We start from the raw sequence: 23,116 nt of genomic DNA on the forward strand, positions 1-23,116 counted from the left end.
CTGATCTGTAACCAACTTAACCAAGTTCATTCCATTCACCCAACAGCTCCTCCCTCTCAGCAGGAGATGCTGGACAACAATCACTGACAGAACACGGGACAATTCCTCTCCTCTTATCTCCCCTGTCTCTCCACATCCCAACAGAACAGGGAGGCACACTGGCACAGCGGATGGTACTGCTGCCTCACAGCGCCAAGGACCTGGGTTCGATTCCTGGCTTGGGTCACTGTCTGCATGTTCTCCCCATTTCTGCGTGGGTTTCCTCCCACAGTCCAAGGACGTGCTGGTTGGGTGGGGGGGGGGGATTGGCCAAGCTAAATTGCCCCTTAGTGCCCAAAGATGTGCAGGTTAGATAAAATTGGCCATGATAAATTGTCCCTTCGTGTCAGGGGTACTGATTAGGATAAATGCAGGGGGTTATGGGGATAGGGCCTGAGTGGGATTGTTGTCGCTGCAGACTCGATGGGCTGAATGGCCTCCTTCCGCACTGTCGGGACTCTACGAATACAAAAACACTGTTGGTATTGAAGGCGTGTCGATAAACTATCGGCTTCGTCCTTCGTGCAATGCCAACCCACCCTGTTCCGCCCAGCACCTCTGTCCCCACCCCAACGCACATCCCCCTGAGCATTTCCCACCCAGTCCGGTACCTTGTTTCTCATCTTTGGGCGCTGGTTCCTGTCCCTCCACCTCTGCACTCTGTTCCCCACGGGGAATGCTTGCTCCCAATTCTCCTTATCTGAACCCTTCATGATTGAATATAAAGAATGTGATGAGAAGTCAGCAGTGATCACAGGAGTGGATCTAGAGGTAGCCTGCTGCCTGGCTTGATCCTTTTAACCCACCTCTGTTTGAGCACCTTGTTAAAGACACTGCACAACAAGGTGCTCAAACAGAGGTGGGTAAAAGGATCAAGCCAGGCAGCAGGCTACCTCTAGATCCACTCCTGTGATCACTGCTGACTTCTCATCACATTCTTTATATTCAATCATGAAGGGTTCAGATAAGGAGAATTGGGAGCAAGCATTCCCCGTAACACTAGTGTCGGTATCCTTAGGGACACAGGTTGAGGCTGCACAGTTTGGGGTGACACAGTGGTTAGCACCGCAGCCTCACAGCACCAGGGGCCCTGGCTCAATTCCCGGACTGGGGTCACTGTCTTTGCGGAGTCTGCATGTTCTTTCCCCCGTGTCCGTGTGGGTTTCCTCCGGGTGCCTCCCACAGTCTAAAGACGTGGGGGTTAGTTTAAAGTTTACTTATTAGCGTCACCAGTAAGGCTTACATTAACACTGCAGTGAAGTTACTGTGAAAATCCCCCCCAGTCGCCACGCTCCAGCGCCTGTTCGGGTAACGCCGAGGGGCAATTTAGCAAGGCCAATGCACCCGAACCAGCACGTCTTTGGAGGGCAAACTGGAGCACCTGGAGGAAACCTACTCAGACACAGAGAGAAGGTGCAGACTCTGCACAGACAGTGACCCAAGCCAGGATTCGAACCATAGGTGGGCTGGCCATGCTAAATTGCCCTTCAGCGTCCAAAGATGTGCAGGTTGGGTGGATTGGCCATGATAAATTGTCTCTTAGTGCTCAAAGATGTGTAGGTTAGGGGCATAGGCAGGCTAAATTGCCCCTTAGTGTCCAAAGATGTGCAGGTTAGGTGGATTGGCCATGCTAAATTGTCTCTTAGTGTCCAAAGATGTGCAGGTTAAGTGGATTGGCCATGCTAAATTGTCTCTTAGTGTCCAAAGATGTGCAGGTTAGGTGGATTGGCCATGCTAAATTGCCCCTTAGTGACCAAAGATGTGCAGGTTAGGTGGATTGGCCGTGCTAAATTGCCCCTTAGTGACCAAAGATGTGCAGGTTAGGTGGATTGGCCGTGCTAAATTGCCCCTTAGTGTCCAAAGATGTGCAGGTTAGGTGGATTGGCCATGCTAAATTGCCCCTTAGTGACCAAAGATGTGCAGGTTAGGTGGATTGGCCGTGCTAAATTGCCCCTTAGTGACCAAAGATGTGCAGGTTAGGTGGATTGGCCATGCTAAATTGCCCCTTAGTGACCAAAGATGTGCAGGTTAGGTGGATTGGCCGTGCTAAATTGTCCCTTAGTGTCCAAAGATGTGCAGGTTAGCTGGACTGGCTACGGGAATTGGGCCAGGATGGGGCTGCGGTGGTACAGACCCGATGGGCTGAATGGCCTCCTTGTGTACGGTAGGGATTCTCTGAACGACAGGGACCGCTGCCACCTGAAAGCACAACCCTCCCCACCCTCTCTGCAGCGTTTACTCAGAAGGCAGAAGCTACCTCTCCTTCCACCTTTGCAGCACCGTTCGCCTCTTCCTCTTTGGCATCCATCACTTCCTTCTCAACGGGAGTTCCACTTCCCTCCAGTTTATCACACGGGGCAGGAGTCGCTGTTCATGCAGAAATAAAACAAACACATTTTACTGTTAGATACATGTCTGTGTCTGGTGGTGGTAATGTACACAGGGTTCCAGGGTGTAGAACATAGAACACTACAGCACAAACAGGCCCTTCGGCCCACGAGTTGCGCCGATCACATCAATACCTACCAATCCATAGACCTATCTATAACCCCAATCCCGTTAAATCCCATATACTCATCCAGAAGTCTTTTAAAAGAACCCAGCGAGATCGCCTCCACCACCACTGACGGCAGCCGATTCCATTCACTCACCACCCTCTGAGTGAAAAACTTACCCCTAACATCTCCTCTGTACCTACTCCCCTGCACCTTAAACCTGTGTCCCTCTCGTAGCGACCATTTCAACCCGGGGAAATGGCCTCTGAGAATCCACCCTCTCTATTCCTCTCAACATTTTATAAACCTCTATCAGGTCGCCTCTCAACCTTCGTCTCTCCAGGGAGAAGAGTCCCAGCTCCCTCAACCTATCTTCATAAGGCATGCCTCCCAGTCCAGGCAACATCCTTGTCAATCTCCTCCGTACCCTTTCAATAGCTTCTACGTCCTTCCTATACTGAGGCGACCAGAACTGCGCACAGTACTCCAAGTGGGGCCTGACAAGGGACTTATAAAGTATGGTTTCTCTGGATACTTGGTTTGGAGAGGGCAGCGCTGGAGGGAAGCAGGGGAGGGGGTGTGGTGTATCCAAAGACTAGCATTTAAACTTGAATACGGACAGTTATGAAGGGCGGGAAAGCAGAGAGAACCGTCTTAAAAAGGGACAGATCAGCGGGCGCGCAATGGCAGACACTTAAAAGGGATATTTCAGAATAGACAGACACATTCCTCTGAGGAAGAAAAATTCCAAGGGGTGGGTCTAACATCTGTGGCCAACGAAAACAGATAAAGGCAGTATTAAGAATCATAGAATCCTTACAACGCAGGAGGAGGCTATTCGGCCCATTGAGTCTGCACTGACTCTCTGACAGAGTAACCCACCCAAGCCCTATTTCCTAACCCCATGCGTTTACCGCACTAACTCCTTAACCTAAGCAGCAATTTTAGCACGGCCAATCCACCTAACCCGCAAATCTTTGGACACTAAGGGGCAATTTAGCATGGCCAATCCACCTAACCTGCCATCTTTGGACACTAAGGGGGCAATTTAGCATGGCCAATCCACCTAACCTGCACATCTTTGGACACTAAGGGGCAATTTAGCATGGCCAATCCATCTAATCTGCACATCTTTGGACACTAAGGGGCAATTTAGCATGGCCAATCCACCTAACCTGCACATCTTTGGACACTAAGGGGCAATTTAGCATGGCCAATCCACCTAACCTGCACATCTTTGGACACTAAGGGGCAATTTAGCATGGCCAATCCACCTAACCTGCACATCTTTGGACACTAAGGGGCAATTTAGCATGGCCAATCCACCTAACCTGCCATCTTTGGACACTAAGGGGCAATTCAGCATGGCCAATCCACCTAACCTGCCATCTTTGGACACTAAGGGCAATTTAGCATGGCCAATCCACCTAACCTGCCATCTTTGGACACTAAGGGGCAATTTAGCATGGCCAATCCACCTAACCTGCACATCTTTGGACACTAAGGGGCAATTTAGCATGGCCAATCCACCTAACCTGCACATCTTTGGACACTAAGGGGCAATTTAGCATGGCCAATCCACCTAACCTGCCATCTTTGGACACTAAGGGGCAATTTAGCATGGCCAATCCACCTAACCTGCCATCTTTGGACACTAAGGGGCAATTTAGCATGGCCAATCCACCTAACCTGCCATCTTTGGACACTAAGGGGCAATTTAGCATGGCCAATCCACCTAACCTACACATCATTTGGACACTAAGGAGCAATTCAGCATCCAACCAGTTTGTACATATTTGGAGTGTGGGAGGAACCCAGAGGAAACCCACGCAGACACGGGGAGAGGATGTGCAAACTCCACACAGACAGCGACCCAAGCCGAGAATCGAACCCAGGTCCCTGGAACCGCGAGGCAGCAGTGCTAACCCACTGTGTCGCCGCGGCGCCCCAAACTTAAAGAAAAAGCGTACATTTGCACAAAGGGAAGTGACAGGTTAGGAGATTGTAAATAATGTCAAAGGAGGACAACAGGATTGATCAGGAGGGGAAAAAAAACTAGGAATACTGGCGAAAGTTGTCCAGTAATATAAACAGACAGTCTGTAAGAGTTTCTATAGAAATTAAATAGGAAATAGGAAATTATTTAACAAAGTGAGCACTGGTCCTACAGAAAATGTGTCAGGGGAATTGGTAATGGAGAGTAGAGTTACGGCAGCTGAATGAAATGATATTTTGCATCTGTCTTCACGATAGAAGGTACCATAGAACCCTAAAGTGCAGAAAGAGGCCCTTCGGCCCATCCAGTCTGCGCCAAACACAATCCCACCCAGGCCCTGACCCCACATCCCTACACATTATACCCACTAATCCCTCTAACCTATGCGTCCCTGGACGCTAAGGGACAATTTTAGCACGGCCAATCAACCTGACCTGCACATCTCTGGACAAGTAACGTTCCAGAGGTAGCTGTAAATCGGGAAAAGGAATGGAATTTCTTGTGCACTGTGGCACCGTGGGTTAGCACTGCTGCCTCACAGCACCAGGGATCTGGGTTTGATTCCGGTCTTGGGTGACTGTGTGGAGTCTGCACATTCTCCCCATGTCCACGTGGGTTTCCTCTGGTGCTCCAGTTTCATAGAACATAGAACATAGAACATTACAGCGCAGAACAGGCCCTTCGGCCCACGATGTTGCGCCGACCAGTTACAAAAACAATGACCCACTAGCCTATACCAATCCCATTTCGTCCATAAACCTATCCAGAGATCTCTTAAACGCCCCCAAACTAGACGCATTTACAACTGCAGCAGGCAGGGCATTCCAATCCCTCACCACCCGCTGGGTAAAGAACCTACCCCTGACATCCGTCCTGTAGCTACCCCCCCTTAATTTAAAGCCATGCCCCCTCGTGCTAGCTTTCTCCATCCGAGGAAAAAGGCTATCACTATCCACCCTATCTAAACCTCTAATCATCTTATATGTTTCAATAAGATCCCCTCTTAGCCGCCTTCTTTCCAACGAAAACAACCCTAGATCCCTCAGTCTCTCCTCATAGGACCTCCCCACCATACCAGGCAACATCCTAGTAAACCTCCTCTGCACCCTCTCCAACGCCTCCACATCCTTCTTGTAATGCGGGGACCAGAACTGCACACAGTACTCCAAGTGCGGCCGCACTAGAGTAGTGTACAGTTGCAACATTACACTGCGACTCCTAAATTCAATCCCCCTACCAATAAACGCCAAGACACCGTACGCCTTCTTGACAACCTTATCTACTTGATTCCCAACTTTCAGGGATCTATGTACACACACACCTAGATCCCTCTGTTCATCCACACTATTCAAGGTCCTCCCGTTAGCCCTATACTCGACACATCTGTTGCTCCTACCAAAGTGAATTACCTCACACTTCTCCGCATTAAATTCCATCCGCCACCTCTCGGCCCAGCTCTGCAACCTATCTAAGTCTCCCTGCAGACTATGACACCCTTCCTCACAATCTACCACACCTCCAACTTTGGTGTCATCAGCAAATTTACTAATCCACCCAACTATACCCTCATCCAGATCATTAATAAAAATTACAAACAACAGTGGCCCCAAAACAGATCCCTGAGGCACACCACTCGTAACTGCACTCCATGATGAATATTTACCATCCACCACCACCCTCTGTCTCCTATCTGATAGCCAATTCCTGATCCAACTTCCTAGATTACCCACAATCCCATACATCTGCATTTTCTGCAGAAGCCTACCATGGTGAACCTTATCGAACGCCTTACTAAAATCCATGTATACCACGTCAACTGCCTTACCCCCATCCACCTCTTTGGTCACCTTCTCAAAAAACTCAATAAGGTTAGTAAGGCACGACCTACCCGCTACAAAACCATGCTGACTATTTCTAATCAATTCATTACACTCCAAATAACTATAAATCCTATCCCTAATAATTTTTTCTAAAACCTTGCCCACAACAGAAGTAAGACTCACCGGTCTATAATTCCCGGCAAAGTCTCTGTTCCCCTTCTTAAACAATGGGACAACATTCGCTATCCTCCAATCCTCCGGGACTACACCAGAGACCAATGACGACCTGAAGATCTGAGCCAGAGGCTCTGCAATCACCTCTCTAGCCTCCCAGAGAATCCTAGGGTAGATCCCATCCGGACCAGGGGACTTATCTATTTTCAGCCCCTCAAGAATTTCCAGCACATCCTCTTTATCAACCGTAATACTGTCTATTTTACACCCCTGCAACCCAATGTCCTCCTCAGCTATATTCATGTCCCCCTGCGTGAACACCGAAGAGAAATATTGGTTCAATACTTCTCCAATCTCCTCCGGTTCCACACACAACTTCCCCCTGCTGTCCGTAACTGGCCCTAATCTTGCCCTGACCAACCTTCTGTTCTTGACATACCTATTTGTTATAAATTATACAAATTTCCTCCCACAGTCCAGAAGACGTGCTGATTAGGGTGCATTGGCTGTACTAAATTCCCCCTCAGTGTTACCCGAACAGGCGTCGGAGTGAGGCGACTAGGGTGGTTTTCACAGTAACTTTATTGCAGTGTTAATGTCAGCCTTACTCGTGACACTAATAAATAAACTAAACTTGGGGTTACGTGGATAGGGCCTGGCTGAGGTTGTGGTCGGTGCAGGTTCGATGGCCTCATTCTGTGCCGTGGGGATTTCACGAACTCAGGACAAGTACTTTCACTAGGGAAGCGGTATTGAGCTTACTGTCAGGTCTGCAGGCTGACAAATTCCCGGATCCAGAAGGACTTCAGCATAAGGTCGTGAAAGAAAAGGCCAATGCGATAATTGATGCATTGGTTGGGAAAGGTTAAGGTGAAGAGGACATAAGGAGGCTACAGACAGACAGGTTAAGCAAGTGGGCACAAATCTGGCAAATTGAGTATAACATGGGTAACCGTGAAACTATCCATTTTGACAAGAAGAATAAAAAAGCTTAAATCTAAATAGTCACAGATCGCACAGCTCTGAGATTTAAAGTTTATCTGTGTCACAGGTAAGGCTTACATTAGGTTACTGTGAAAGTCCCTTAGTCGCCACACTCTGGCACCTGTTCAGGTCAATGCACCTTAACCAGCAAGTCCTTCAGAATGTGGGAGGCAACTAGAGCACCCAGAGGAAACCCATGCGGACACAGGGAGAATGTCTACACAGTGATCCAAGCCGGGAATCGAACCCGGGTCCCTGGCACTGTGAGACAGCAGTACTAAGCACTGTGCCACTTTTTATTAACTGCTTCATCCACCTGTCTTGCTACGTTAAGGTTTGGAAGTGCAGGACAAATTGCGTGCACACGGTTCTCTCTATGTTACCTGGTTTGGAATTGCAGGGTGTATTGCTCTGTACATTGCTCTTTCTCGCTGTACCTGGTTTGGAGGCACAGGGCAGGTTATGTATATACGGTTCTCTCTGTACCTTGTTTGGAAGTGCAGTGCGTGTTACTGTGTACACTGTTCTCTCTCTATGCCTGGGTTTAGAGGTGCACTGCATGTTACTGCGTACACTGTTCTGTGTACCTGGTTTGGAAGTGCACGGTGTATTGCTGTGTACACTGTTGTTTCTGTACCTGGTTTGGAGGTGCAGGCTTGGTTGCTGCGGACACTGTTCTCTCTCTGTGTATCTGGCTCGGAAGTGCATGGTGTATTGTACGCTGCTCTCTCTCTGTACCTGGTTTGGAATTGCAGGGTATGTTGCTGTGTACACTGTTCTCTCTACCTGGTTTGGAGGTGTGAGGCGGGTTGCTGTGCACACTGTTCTCTCTGTACCTGGTTTGGACGTGCATGGTGTATTGCTGTGTACTTGGTTCTCTTTGCATACCTGGTTTGGAAGTGCATGGTGTATTGCTGTGTACACTGTTCTCTCTGCGTACCTGGTTTGGAGGTGCAGGGCATGTTGCTGCATATACTGTTCTCTCTGTGTACCTGGTTTGGAGGTGTGGGGCGTGTTGTGTGTACTCGGTTCTCTCTGCATACCTGGTTTGGAGGTGCGGGGCGTGTTGTGTGTACTCAGTTCTCTCTGCGTACCTGGTTTGGAGGTGCACAGCGGGTTATGTTTACACAGTTCTCTCTGCGTACCTGGATTGGAGGTGCGGGGTGTATTGCGTGTACTCGGTTCTCTCTGTGTACCTGGTTTGGAGGTGCACGGCGGGTTATGTTTACACTGTTCTCTCTGCGTACCTGGTTTGGAGGTGCGGGGTGTATTGCGTGTACTCAGTTCTCTCTGCGTACCTGGTTTGGAGGTACACAGCGGGTTATGTTTACACTGTTCTCTCTGCGTACCTGGTTTGGAGGTGCAGGGTGTGTTGCTGCAGCTTGGCTCTGGTGTAGTTGTTGCTGTTTTCACTACAGGAGACGAGGCTCTGGACGACTTCTTGGAATCGGCGGTGACCTCTGGGATGAGCTCCGGCATGCTCCATTTCCCATTGATGTGTTCAAATTCCTGCACCTGACGACACAGGAAAGGTGACATCAGGGTGAGTGACCCATCCACTGCCCGTTCAGCCAGCCCTGGTCACTGCATAGCAACGGACACGTGTGTGACGATACCGCGCCTTGAAGAATAGTATTTTAATCTTGTTCCTGTTTCTAGCAGGCCCTGCCAGTTGTCGGTACCGAGATGTCTGCACCCGGTGTCCTCTAACTGTTACTGAAGCAGTATAATTGACACCATGCTGATTTTAATCTGGCCTAATGCAGGGTCCTGGGGTTTAATGGTCCTTTCGGGACTGCGGAGTGGAGTTTGGTTTGGGGATGATTGACTGGGTCAGGTGATGCCTTGGGGACTTTCGTTTCCCCCCCCGCACAGAAAAGTCTAAGATTTTAGTTTTGGTTCTCAGCTGTTGTTGGAAGCTGACGGAAGAAGGCAGCATCTCTCTCCCCCCCCACCACCACCCATCAAAGAACAAAGAACAGCACAGCAAAGGAACAGACCCTACGGCCCATCAAGCCTGCGCCGATCACGTTGTCCTATCTAGACAACCTCCTATATCCCTCTATTCCCCGTCTGTTCGTGTGTCTATCCAGATGAGTGTTAAATGTTGCTAACGTATCTGCCTCAACCAACCCACTTGGCAGTGCATTCCAGGCCCCCCCTCACCCTCTGCGTAAAACACTTCCCCCGCACATCTCCGCTGAACATTTCCCCCCCTTATCTTCAACTTGAGCCCCTTGTAATTGTCACTTCTGCCCTGGGAAAAAGCTTCCAACTGTTCTCCTTATCTATGCCCCCCGTAATTTTATAAACTTCCATTGGGTCACCTCCTCAGCCTCCATCTTTCCAGGGAGAACAATCCCAGTTTATTCAGTCTCTCCTCACAGGCAACATCCTGGTAAACCTTTCCTGCGCTCTCTCCAAAGCCTCCACATCCTTCTGGCGGTGTGGTGACCAGAATTGGACACAGTATTCCAAATGTGGCCGAACTAACATTTTATATAACTGTAACATAATTTGCCAATTTTTATACTCGCTGGCCCGGCCGATGAAGACAAGTATGCCATGTGCTTTCTTCACAACCTTTACCACCTGTGCTGCCACTTTTAAGGATCTGTGGACCTGCATTCCCAGATCTCTGTGTCTATGCTCCTGATGGTTCTATTTATTGTACAGCTCCCACCTGAACTGGATCCGCCAAAATGCATCACCTCGCACTTGTCCGGAATAAATTCCACCTGCCATTTCTCCGCCCAATTTTCCAGCCTATCAATATCCTGCCGTACTCTCTGACAATCTTCACCACTGTTCGCAACTCCACCGATCTTCGTATCATCCGCAAACTTGCTAATCAGACCAGCTACGCTTTCTTCCAAGTCATTTATATACATATTACAAACAACAGAGGTCCCAGCACTGATCCCTGTGCCACTAATTACACAGCTCCATTCAGAAAAACACCCTCCCACAGCTACCCTCTGCCTTGTGTAGCCAAGATATGGAGGTGCTGGCATTGGACTGGGGTAAACACAGTAAGAAGTCTGACAACACCAGGTTTAAGTCCAACCAATTTATGTGACAGTAAACTCACAAGCTTTCGGTGTTTGTCCCTTTGTCAGGTGAATGGAGAGTTCTGGCCTCAGACAGAGCATATAACAGCACAGACAGTTTACAGATTACTGATTAGAATGCGAGCCTTTACAGCTAACCTGCTGTTCAAGTCTTAAAGATGCTGACAATGCGAGTGGAAAGGCACAGGTTAAAGACTTACATGCTAATCAGTAATCTGTAAACTGTCTGTGCTGTTATATGCTCTGTCTGAGGCCAGAACTCTCCATTCGCCTGACGAAGGGGCAAACCCCGAAAGCTTGTGAGTTTACTGTCAAATAAATTGGTTGGACTTAAACCTGGTGTTGTCAGACTTCTTATTGTGTAGCCAAGCCAGTTCTGTATCCATCTAACTAGTTCACCCCTGACCCTGTGTGATTTAACCTTTGGTACCAACTTACCATGAGGGACCTTGTCAAACGCTTTACTAAAAGTCCATGAAGACAACATCCACAGCCCTACCCTCATCAATCATTTTTTTGTCACTTTTGTCTCTGGAGGTTTTTTTTTGCAAAGTTCCAGGACTGGGAAGCCTCAGAGATTTGTTTCAAAGGTTAAAGAGCCAATTCATAGCACGTGTAACAAAAAAAGCTGAAAATCCAGCACTGCATGAGCATACTTGCTTTTTATGCTAAGTGTGAAGAGGGGTTTGTGTCTGCGGGATGGTGTTTGACTTGGAACAACAGAGGTAGCTAGCTGTTAAGGTTTAGACTGTGTTGTGTTTGAATCTTGCAACTGGTAAAAGTTTTGTTATATTTTAACTGTGTTCTTAAATGAACTTTGTTTGATAAAAGCTTCTTGTGGGTCACCTGTGAGAGATCCTGTGTATGCATAGTCCTGTTTGCTTCTATGTGAATACTTCATTTTAAGATATTTCTGCCTATGCAAGGTTACATTTAAATGCTCGACTGTAGGGGTCGACTAACTCTGCTAAGCGGAACAATTGTAGCTAGCTTGACTACATGTAGAAACAGAAGGCATGATGAGTTAGCAAAAAAAAATTGACCGCATTCCTGAAAGGTACACAGCGCAGGCAAACAAGCTTCTCATAGCAGCAAGGGAGGTGATGGCCTAGTAGTATTATCGCTAGAATTTTAATACAGGAACCCAGCTAATGTTCTGGGGGACCCAGGTTCGAATCTGCCATGGTAGATAATGGAATTTGAATTCAATATAAAAAAAATCTGAAATTAAGAATCTACTGATGACCCATTGTCAGAAAAACCCATCTGGTTCCTTTAGGGAAGGAAATCTGCCATCCTTACCCGGTTTGGCCTACGTGAGCCACAGCAATGTGGTTGACTCACAACTGCCCTCCAAGGGGAATTAGGGATGGGCAATAAATGTTGGCCAGCTAGTGATGCCCATGTCCCATAAATGAATTTTAAAAAGCTGCGAAGATTGTTTCTCTGGACTGAAAAAGCCTGTGAAAAACACTTCATAGAATCATAGAAACCCTACAACACAGAAAGAGGCCATTCAGCCTATTGAGTCTGCACTGACCACAATCCCACCCAGGCCTTACATCCATATCCCAACATAGTTACCCACTAATCTCTCTAACTAACGCATCTCAGGGTACTAAGGGCAATTTTAGCATGGCCAAATCAACCTAACCCGCACATCTTTGGACTGTGGGAGAAAACTGGAGCACCCGGAGGAAGCCCATGCAGACACGAGGAGAATGTGCAGACTCCATCCAGACAGTGACTCAAGCCGGGAATCGAACCCAGTAACATCCAATAACAAGATAAGGGTTGAAATATATTTTGGATTTTAGTGTGTGTTTTTATCAGTTTCAAGATCCTGTTGATCTTGAAACTGACTCTCTTGAAACTCAGCAGGAAACTGATCCTGCTGAGAAGCCAGTCTCCAAGTTCACTTTTCTTTTCCTTCCGTCACGTTGTTAATCTAAACCTCAACAGCTAGCTATCTATGTTGTTCCGTTCACTAAAAGAAAACCATTTTAAAACCTGTACTACTGCTGTCCTCTCGCTTCTTCAAAACGAATGAATGAACCCAAAACTTGAATCATACCGCAAGTGAAACATCTTATGTGCATCTTAGTGCCAAATTCAAACATAAAACCTCAGACCAAAACAGAAAGCGCTGGAAAATCTCAGCAGGTCTGGCAGCATCTGTGAGCAGAGAAAAGACCTGACATTTCCAGTCCAGATGATCCTGTGCCAAAGCTTTGACAAAGTGTCATCTGGACTCGAAATTTCAGCTTTTGTTTTCCTCTTACTGACGTTGCCAGGCCTGATCAGATTTTCCAGCGTTTTCTCTTTTGGTTTCAGATTCCAGCATCTGCAGTGATTTGCTGTTACCTAGTGTAAAACCTAGAGCGTAGGCTGACTGGGTTAAAGTTCATTCATTCGTCACAAGTAAGGCAAGTGAAGTTACTGTGAAACTCCCCTCGTCACCACAGTCCAGTGCCTGTTCGGATCAGCGCGCCTGAACGTCTTGGCAGTGTCTGGCTTGGGTCTCGACACACGAAGGGAGGCAGAAGCTTTGGGCCCTGAAGTTACAGGCTGGCCAGAATTTCAGGGTGAGGGTCTTTGTCCTCAGTGACAGGACAGGACAGGGCACATTCAATGATCCACCTGACATTTGTTCCTGGGTGCAAAGCAACACCACGAGGTAGTTCTTCTTGCCCACTGAGGATTGGCCCACACTTCTCAAGAGACTGGAATAGCGAGTAAGGTGGTCTGGGAGGCAGCTCTCCCTTTAACATTGTAGGGATTGGGGGGTTGGGTAGGATTGCGGTCGGTACATACTCGATGGTCCGAATGGCCTCTTCCTGTACTGTAGGGTTTCTATGATTCTATTAGGGTTTGAATAATGACTATTTGTGGTCACTTCTCTCCCCATGCCAGCCCACAACCAACCAGGTTTATTCAATTTGCTTTTCCACCTCGCCAATGCCACGATCCAAACAAGATTATCTGCTATTCGTCCTTGAGGCATGGGCATCACTGGCTGGCCAGCACTTATTGCCTGTTCCTAACGTCAGGTCCAGTCCTTGGAGCTGCTAGACTGGAGTAGCCACAAGACTCATCCAAGCATGGAAATAAGAAGGGTTTCTTCCCTCCCCGTGCAAGCCCCCCCCACCCCACCACAAATCAGCGGTAGGCTTGGGCACATTTAGGGTAGGGGTATCAGCTGGGTAAACGCATGGGGTTACTGGTTTAGGACCTGGTTAGCATGCTCTGTCATTGTGCAGATTTAATGGGCCGAATGGCCTCCTTCTGCACTGTGGGGTTTCTATGACTCTCCCATCTCTCCCTTTCTGAGGCGGCTGTCAGCAGGATGGGGGGTGGAGAATGGTGCACTTGCAAACAAAATGGAACAAATCCCCCCCCCCCCTTCACTGCATCGAAATTCACCTCGCTGTGTTCGCGTGCTGCGTTAACTATCCAGTCCTGTCGCACCCACTGTCGCCCACATGCATTTCCCCAACGGTTCAGCACTCACCTTCTTCTTCACCAGTGACATGACTCCTATCCGGGTCAGGACCTGCTGCCTGGAGAGACCCTCTCGCGGCACTCCATCCGCAAACGTCTCCGCGCCGTCAGCCCCAGGTTCACACAGGTGCCTCATGAAGAGGGACACGTAAGCCCTACGGTCAAACACAGAGGCCTGAGAATGCTGAGACAGAGACAGAGAGACGGGCAGGCGGGCGCACCCAGACACAGAGACAGAGACAGAGAGACGGGCAGGCGGGCGCACCCAGACACAGAGAGAGAGACAGAGAGACGGGCAGGCGGGCGGACCCAGACACAGAGAGAGAGACAGAGAGACGGGCAGGCGGGCGCACCCAGACACAGAGACAGAGACAGAGAGACGGGCAGGCGGGCGCACCCAGACACAGAGACAGAGACAGAGAGACGGGCAGGCGGGCGCACCCAGACACAGAGACAGAGACAGAGAGACGGGCAGGCGGGCGCACCCAGACACAGAGACAGAGACAGAGAGAGACGGGCGCACCCAGACACAGAGAGAGATGGGCAGGCAGGTGCGCACTGACACAGAGACAGAGACAGAGAGACGGGCAGGCGGGCGCACACAGAGACAGAGACAGAGAGACGGGCAGGCGGGCGCACCCAGACACAGAGAGAGAGAGAGAGAGAGAGAGAGAGAGAGAGAGAGACGGGCGCACCCAGACACAGAGAGAGATGGGCAGGCAGGTGCGCACTGACACAGAGAGAAGGGGGCAGGCACACGCAGACAGCGAGAGGGGTGGATGGGTGCACACAAACAATAATGAAACAGAGGGCAGACTCACTTGAACTCTTTCTCAGTCTTGCCTCGCAGATCCCGGACCAGCCACTGAGAGTTGAAAGCGTCCTGAGGAGGCATCCCCCACCTCATCACAGCATTGAGGAAGGCCTTCCTCTGGCGAGTGTTAAATCCTAAAACCTGTTGGGGGGTGGGGGGGTGGATTTAAAAGCAGAGATCTCAGACTGACAGAGGTACGTTCACTCACTTTCCACCGCGGCTTACCGGGTGGCAGTAGGCAGCCCAGCCACAAGTTGATGGAAGCGCGCTGTGGGCTGAATGTGCACAGGAGCCCTGAGACACCTCAAGTGTAGTGACTCTGCAGTTTGGTGATCGAAACCAGGGCTAACCTGCTGCTGTGCAACATTTCCTGGTGTGGAGATGCCGGCATTGGGCTGGGGTAAACACGGTAAGAAGTCTCACAACACCACCAGGTTAAAATCCAACAGGTTTATTTGGTAGCACGAGCTTTCGGAGTGTCACTTCTTCTTCAGGACCCCCTTCCTGTCGGGGAACACTTCACCAATCATGGGCACTTAGCCTCTCCCTTCCACACATCTTTGGGTAAACGCTCTCCAAGGCGGCCTTCATGACACACAACGCAGAGTCGCTGAGCAGAGACTGATAGCCAAGTTCCGCACATGAGGACGGCCTCAACCGGGAACTTGGGTTCATGTCGCACTATCTGTAACCCCCATGACTTGCCTGAGCTTGCAAAATCTCACTAACTGTCCTGGCTGGAGACAATACACATCCCTTTAACCTGTACGTAACCCTCTCTCCACTCACATTGTCTGTACCTTTAAACATACATACATAACACAAACATAAGAAATAGGAGCAGGAGTCGGCCATCTAGCCCTTCGAGCCTGCCCCGCCATTCAATAAGATCATGGCTGATCTGTTCCAACCGTTATTTTGTAAATTGAGTTTGTGTCTATACATGCCCCGTTTGTGAACTGAAATCCCATTCACCTGATGAAGGGGCAACGCTCCGAAAACTCGTGCTACCAAATAAACCCGTTGGACTTTAACCTGGTGTTTGTGAGACTTGTCACTGTGCAACATTTCACACAGTGTTACCATTCCCCCAATCACCTTGACCCCCCCCCCCCCCCCCCCCGCTTTTAATTCAACAGAAACTGGAATTGTTGCCATCAGAAAAGCCAAAGATGGTCATGATGAAGTCACTGGCTTCAGCCCAAGTTCTTCGCCTCATCCCTTCCCAGTCAAGCACTGGGGCCAGAGGCCGTGTGTACTGTGTGGCTAGCAGACATGCCTCTCTTTAGGCTGCCTGTGGAACGCAAGTCCTTCACACAGCGTTGTAGTATTTGTCCTGTATGAGGGAGGGGGCCGGGGTCTCAAAACCCCCTCTGGGAAATCAAGACAGTTAGTGTTTGTCAGTGACTCATTCGCATGAGTAAGGCTGTCATCACTTGGCAACCAACACAAATCAGGACTTCTGCTTTGCTTCACTCACTCACTCTCCCGCTGCTCTTGCTCTCTCTTCCACACAGCGGATTAGCGCTACTGCCTCACAGCGCCAGGGACCCAGTTCCAATTCCCGGCTTGGGTCACTGTCTGCGCGGAGTTTGCACGTTCTCCCCCCGCCGCGTCTGTGTGGGGTTTCCTCCGGTTTCCTCCCGCAGCCCAAAAGGCGTTATGGTTAGGTTTTATTAGTCGTGGTGTCCCATGATTTCAGGGTTCGGGGGTTAGTGGGGCAAGTACATGGGGTTACAGAGATAGGGGCAGGCGGGATTGTTGGCAGTGCAGGTTTGATGGGCCAAATGGCCTGTTTCCATGCTGGAAATCTCTATGACACATTCTACTCATCTCTGCGTGGGTTTCCTCCTGGTGCTCCGATTTCCTCCCACACTCCAAAGATGTGTAGGTTAGGTGGATTGGCCATGCTAAATTGCCCCTTAGTATCCAAAGATGTGCGGGTTAGGTGGATTGGCCATGCTAAATTGCCCCTTAGTATCAAAGATGTGGAGGTTAGGTGGATTGGCCATGCTAAATTGCCCCTTAGTATCCAAAGATGTGGAGGTTAGGTGGATTGGCCATGCTAAATTGCCCCTTAGTGTCCAAAGATGGTGTGGTTAGGTGGATTGGCTATGGGAAATATGTGGGTTACAGGTACGGACGGGGTGGGGGAAGTGTCTAGGTGAGACATTCTGTCAGGGAATCAGTGCAAACTCAACTGGTTGAACGGTCTCTCCTGCACTGGAGTATTTTACGATTTGGGTAGTGAGGTCTGTGCCAGCTCTCTACGCAAATCAATTCACTAGCCCACTCCCACAAAGGACCAGAAACACTGGCACCAAGCCTTCTGTGAACACCGTCACTAACTGCCAAGCTAGAACGGCGAGCGAGGGAAGGGTTTTATTTGGCCTTCCCAGGACGGAAAAGGTAGAGACTCGGTTAGCAGCAGGAATGAATAGTTAGGGTGAGAGGTAGGCCGGTGTCTGCTGGCGTTCTTCTCCCATTCCCCTGACACAGCAGGACTCTCCCTGCATCCCAGCACAACTGGACCGCACGTCACTGCAGCACCAGCCAATCACAGAATCCCCAGCGGGAGGCCATTCGGCCCATCGAGTCTGCACCGACCACAATCCCACCCAGGCCCTATCCCCGTAAACGCACATACTTACCCTGCTAATCCCTCTGACACAAAAGGGTCAATTTAGCACGGCTAATCCCCCCCCTCTAACCTGCATCTTCGGAGCACCCGGAGGAAACCACGCAGACATGGGGAGAACATGCAGGTTCCGCGCAGACAGTGACCCAAGCCGGGAATCGAACCCTGGCGCTGTGAGGTAGCAATGCTGACCACTGTGCCACCGTGTCTTATATTGAAATATATATAGCACAAGTGGTGGCTGCTCGGCCCATCAGAGCTGTGTTGACCCTTTGCTATTGCAATGTAAATCCTATCACCTACCCGTGCGTGCCAGGAGCCCTGCCTTGTCCTCCGCTAATTAATTACCTCAATGTTCCCCCCGACTCGAGCCAGCAAAGGTGGAAGCGTTTGTCCTTCTCGCCCCGGAACTGTCGCTTGGACTGCCGGCGACCTTGAGGGGCAAAGGAAAAGTTTTAATCTGCCACGGTTTATGAATCCACCAGCAAGAATTTGGCTCAAGCTCATGGAGCTCCTGTCCTGACAGCACTGCGGCTTTCCCTACAACACACAAAACTGCACCGTCACAAGGGTGATTAACAATGGGTAACGAACGCTAGTCTACGAGCAACAGCCGCATACCATAAAAGGTCAAGTACAACACGCACACGTGGCGCCCCCACCCTCCTGCCACAGAGCGCAGGCTCTCTGTACATGCACACGTGGCCCCCCCCACCCCAGAGCGCAGGCTCTCTGCGCACGTGCCCCCCCACCACGAGCACAGGCTCTCTGCACACACGTGGCCCCCCCCCAGCCCCCACCACAGAGCGCAGGCTCTCTGCACACGCGCACGTGCCCCCCTATCCCGAGCACAGGCTCTCTGCACACACGTGGCCCCTGCTGCAGAGTGCAAGCTCTCTACTCATGGGCGCACGGCCCCACTGCAGAGCGTAGGCTCTCTGCACACACATGCCCCCCCCCCCCCCCCCCACACCCCAGCAGAGCACAGGCTCTCTGCACGTGCGCACATGGCCCCCCCAACCACCACAGAGTGTAGGCTCTCTGCACATGCGCATGTGGCACCCCAGCACAGAGTGTAGGCTCTTTGCACGTGCTCACAAGGACCCCGCCACAGAGGACAGGTTCCCTGCACACACACACACACACACACACACACACACACACACACACACACACACACACACACACACACACAGCAGGCTCTCTACACACACATGGCCCCTGCTGCAGAGTGCAAGCTCTCCACACAGGCAGGCATGGCCCCTGCCGCAGAGCGCAGGTTCTCGACACACATGTTCACGACCCCTGTGCAGGGTGGAGGCTCTCTACACACGTGCGCAGGTTCTCTATAAGCGCACACACACGCAGCGCAGCGCGGGCTCCACCCTCACAGCCCCCGTGGGCTGTGTCCTATCTCCACACAGCCTCGCGGGCTGTGTCCTATCTCCACACAGCCTCGCTGCAGACTGCGGGTTTCATCCTCTCTACACACGGTCCAGCCAGTGTGCGTCATCACTTCTGCAAACTAATCCCCGCAGTCAAGGGAATGAAAACTTCAAACTTACCTTCAGGCCTTTCATCAAAGTCTTCATCTTCTTCCTCCGAGCCAACCGAATATTCTGACTGGTTGTCCGAAACGTCATCCTGCCAGTCTGTCAAGTTAAGTAGGAAAGAGAAGATCATCTTAACTAGCCTTGACTTGTGACTTTTTTCCTTTAAAAATACACCATTTTGCCCCATTGCAGTTTTGTTTTTGTCGTCCCACCAGGGTCACCTTTGGGCTGAGCTGTAACATTCCAGGCTGCGAGACGGAAGAGATTGCTGGATCCAGCAACCCGGAAATCAATCCCACGGTTAGTTCTGTTCCCGTTTGTCCACTCCAGGTGAGAACGAATGAAATTTCAGCCAAAGCTGGGCTCCACAGGGTTCTGAGATTGACTAGAATCAGACGCCAGAATTGGCATGAAATCCAACTCGAAATCGACTTCAGGAAGGGTAAAGGAGAACGTGCCCCGTCTACATCAATGGGGGCGAAGCTGAAAGGGTCGAGAGCTTCAAGTTTTTAGGTGCCCAGATCAGCAACTATCCTGGTCCTGGCCCCCCCAACGCCAACACTATAGCTAAGAAAGCCCCACCAACGCCCCTACTTTCTCAGAAGACTAAGGAAATTTGGCATGTCAGCTACAACTCTCACCAACTTTTACAGATGCACCATAGAAAGCATTCTTTCTGGGTTGTATCACAGCTCGGTATGGGCTCCTGCTCTGCCCAAGACCGCAAGGAACTACACAAGGTCATGAATGTAGCCCAGTCCATTACGCAAACCAGCCTCCCATCCTCTGACTCTGTCTACACTTCCCGCTGTCTCGGGAAAAGCAGCCAGCATAATCAAGGACCCCACGCACCCCGGACATTCTCTCTGCCACCTTCTTCCGTCAGGAAAAAAGATATAAAAGTCTGAGGTCACGTACCGACCGACTCAAGAACAGCTTCTTCCCTGCTGCTGTCAGACTTTTGAATGGACCTACCTCACATTAAATTGATCTTTCTCTACACCCTAGCTATGCCTGTAACACTACATTCTGCATTCTCTCCTTTCTCTATGAACGGTATGCTTTGTCTGTATAGTGCGCAAGAAACAATACTTTTCACTGTATCCCAATACATGTGACAATAATAAAATCAGTTCAAATCCTGCTATTGAGCTCAACCAATGGACGGGTTTGGGCTCCACACTATAGGAAGGGTGTGAGCACATCGGAAAAAGTGCAGGAAAGGTTCACAAAAATAATCTAGGGATGGGAAATTTCCGTTAAAGTAATAAGTTTATTAGTCATGGGTAAGGCTTACATTAACACTGCAATGAAGTTACTGCGAAATTCCCCTCGTCGCCACACTCCGGCGCCTGTTCGGGTCAACGCACCCTAACCAGCACTTCATTCGGACTGTGGGAGAACACCGGAGCACCCGGAGGAAACCCACGCAGACGCAGGGGAGAAGGTGCAGACTCCACACAGACAATGGCCCAAGCCGGGAGTCGGACCCGGGTCCCTGGTGCTGTGAGGCTAACAACTGTGCCACCCTGCTGCCATCAGGATAGGTTGGGGACTGGTCTCCTCGGAGAGGAGGAGATTTGATAGAGATGTTCAAAATCACGAGGAGGCTGGAAAGAGTAGAGAGGGAGAAATTGTTCCTGCTCGCAAAAAGATCGAGAAGGAGGAGACGGGCAAAGATTTGAAGTGATTTGCAAACGAAGCAAATGTGATGAGAGAAAAAGCTTTTTCACCCAGCGAGTGGTTGGGGTCTGGAACGCGCTGCCTGGAAATGTGGTGGAAGCAGGTTCAGTTCAAGAGGGCGTGAATAGAAACCATGTGCAGGGGTTACGGGGAACAGGCAGGGGAATGGCATTAAGTCACGACGTTCCTTTGGAGAGAGTCGGAGCAGACATAAAGCCCCGTAACCACTGTGGTCGGGTGTGAAGGTATTAGGGATGATGAGATAATAATTATGGGGGTTAAATGCAGGGGGAAATTTGAGTTGAAATTCAGGTGGGGCAAGTCGGACACAAAGACAGTCACTGACGAAGGAAATATTCCAGGGGCCTGGGTTCGATTCCCGGGTCACTGTGTGGAGTTTGCACATTCTCCCCGCGTCTGCGTGGGTTTCCTCCGGGTGCTCCGGTTTCCTCCCAAAGTCCAAAGATGTGCGGGTTAGGTTGATTGGCCATGCTAAAATTGCCCTTAGTGTCTGCAAGTTAGAGGGATTACCGGGTAAATGTGTAGGGATATGGGGATAAGGCCTGGGTGGGATTGTGGTCGGTGCAGACTCGATGGGCTGAAGGGGCTGTTTCTGCACTGTAGGATTCTATGATTTCTATGATATGGCTGTTTGAGCAAGTCTTGGTAAATAACTTGTCCAACAGTAAGAGAGAAATGGAAAGCAGTGAAGGTGGATGGGGGTTGGGGGGCAAGATATAATTCCATGAGAATGACTATGTCAGGCTGTGAGATTGTTCTCACAATTTTGGCACTAGCCCCCAGATGTTAGTAAGCAGGGTCAACAGGGCTGTTTGTTTTATCATTGTCAACTGCCCTCCAAGGGCAACTAGGGATGGACAATAAATGCTGGCCAGCCCTCCAAGCCTGTACCAATCATGCTGCCCGACTGAACTAAAACCCCCTACTCTTCCTGGGGACCATATCCCTCTATTCCCATCCTATTCATGTATTTGTCAAGATTCCCCTTAAAGGTCACTATCGTATGTGTTTCCACTACCTCCCCCGGGCAGCGAGTTTCAGGCACCTACCACACTCTGTGTAAAAACTTGCCTCGTACATCTCCTTTAAACCTGTGCCCTCTAGTAATTGACTCTTCCACCCTGGGAAAAAGCTTCTGACTATCCACTCTGTCCATGCCTCTCAATTTTGTAGACTTCTATCAGGTCGCCCCTCAACCTCTGTTATTCCAGTGAGAACAAACCAAGTTTCTCCAACCTCCTCATCCCTAATGCCCTCCACACCAGGCAACATCCTGGTAAATCTTTTCTGTACCCTCTCCAAAGCCTCCACATCCTTCTGGTAGTGTGGCGACCAGAATTGAACACTATATTCCAAGTGCGGCCTCACTAAGGTTCTATAAAGCTGCAACATGACTTGCCAAATTTTAAACTCAGTGACCCGGCCGATGAAGGCAAGCATGCCGTATGCCTTCTTGACTACCTTCTCCACCTGCGTTGCCACTTTCAGTGACCTGTGTACCTGTACACCAACATCCCCCTGCCTGTCAATACGCTTAAGGTTCTGCCATTTACTGTAACTGTCCTAAATCTCAATAAAAAGTGTGTGTTTGCTCTGTTAAAAGAGCATCAGGAAGAATAAAGAATGCAGCTTTATTAGAATAGAGAAGGTCAGGAGATACCTGTTAGGGGAGGTGAGGAATTATGACTACAATTAAATTAAAAAGCAGAACCTCAGAAAGGTAACCATCACTGGATTATTAACTGAACCATGAACAAATTGGCATCAGGGAAATTAGATTACAGAGTTCAATGCGTGGGTCAAAGATTGGTGTGTGAAAAATATTATTAAACTGGAAAGAATACAGAAAAGATTTACTAGAATGCTGGTGGGACTTGATGGTTTGAGTTATAAAGGAGAGGCTGGATAGACTGGGACTTTTTCCTCTGGGGCTAAGGAGGTTGAGGGTGATCTTATAGAATAAAATAATGAGGGGCACAGATCAGCTAGATAGTCGATATCTTTTCCCAAAGGTAGGGGAGCCTAAAACTAGAGGGCATAGGTTTAAGGTGAGGGGGAGGGATACAAAAAGATCCAAATGGGCAATTATTTCACACAGAGTGGCTGGAACGAGCTGCCAGAGGCAGTAGTAGAGACCGGTACAATTTTGTCTTTTGAAAAGCATTTAGACAGTTACCTGGGTAAGATGGGCTTCGAGGGATAGGGGCCAAACGCAACTGGGACTAGCTTAGTGGTTAAAAACTGGACGGCGTGGACAAGTTGGGCCAAAGGGTCTGTTTCCGTGCTGTAAACCTCTATGACACTATAAATGCTTTTTAAAGTTTATT

The 23,116-nt window shown here is 49.7% G+C and overlaps 1 protein-coding gene across 1 annotated transcript in view; it reads right to left on the reverse strand.

The window, feature by feature from the left end:
* LOC145339107 (ATP-dependent chromatin remodeler CHD3-like) overlaps positions 1 to 23,116 on the reverse strand; it is a gene marked incomplete at its 5' end in the record, with an annotated part of 134,410 nt that overhangs the window by 30,133 nt on the left and 81,161 nt on the right. Inside the window, 8 exon segments of the mRNA XM_080183543.1 lie at positions 639 to 699; positions 2,297 to 2,406; positions 8,858 to 9,023; positions 14,091 to 14,235; positions 14,902 to 15,035; positions 17,881 to 17,921; positions 17,924 to 17,965; positions 19,098 to 19,184. Of these exon segments, the coding sequence (XP_080039669.1) occupies positions 639 to 699; positions 2,297 to 2,406; positions 8,858 to 9,023; positions 14,091 to 14,235; positions 14,902 to 15,035; positions 17,881 to 17,921; positions 17,924 to 17,965; positions 19,098 to 19,184 (786 nt within the window).

This window comes from Carcharhinus amblyrhynchos, unplaced genomic scaffold, assembly GCF_965287045.1.
Source record: "Carcharhinus amblyrhynchos unplaced genomic scaffold, sCarAmb.v2.hapA chromosome_328, whole genome shotgun sequence".
NCBI classification, from domain to species: domain Eukaryota; kingdom Metazoa; phylum Chordata; class Chondrichthyes; order Carcharhiniformes; family Carcharhinidae; genus Carcharhinus; species Carcharhinus amblyrhynchos.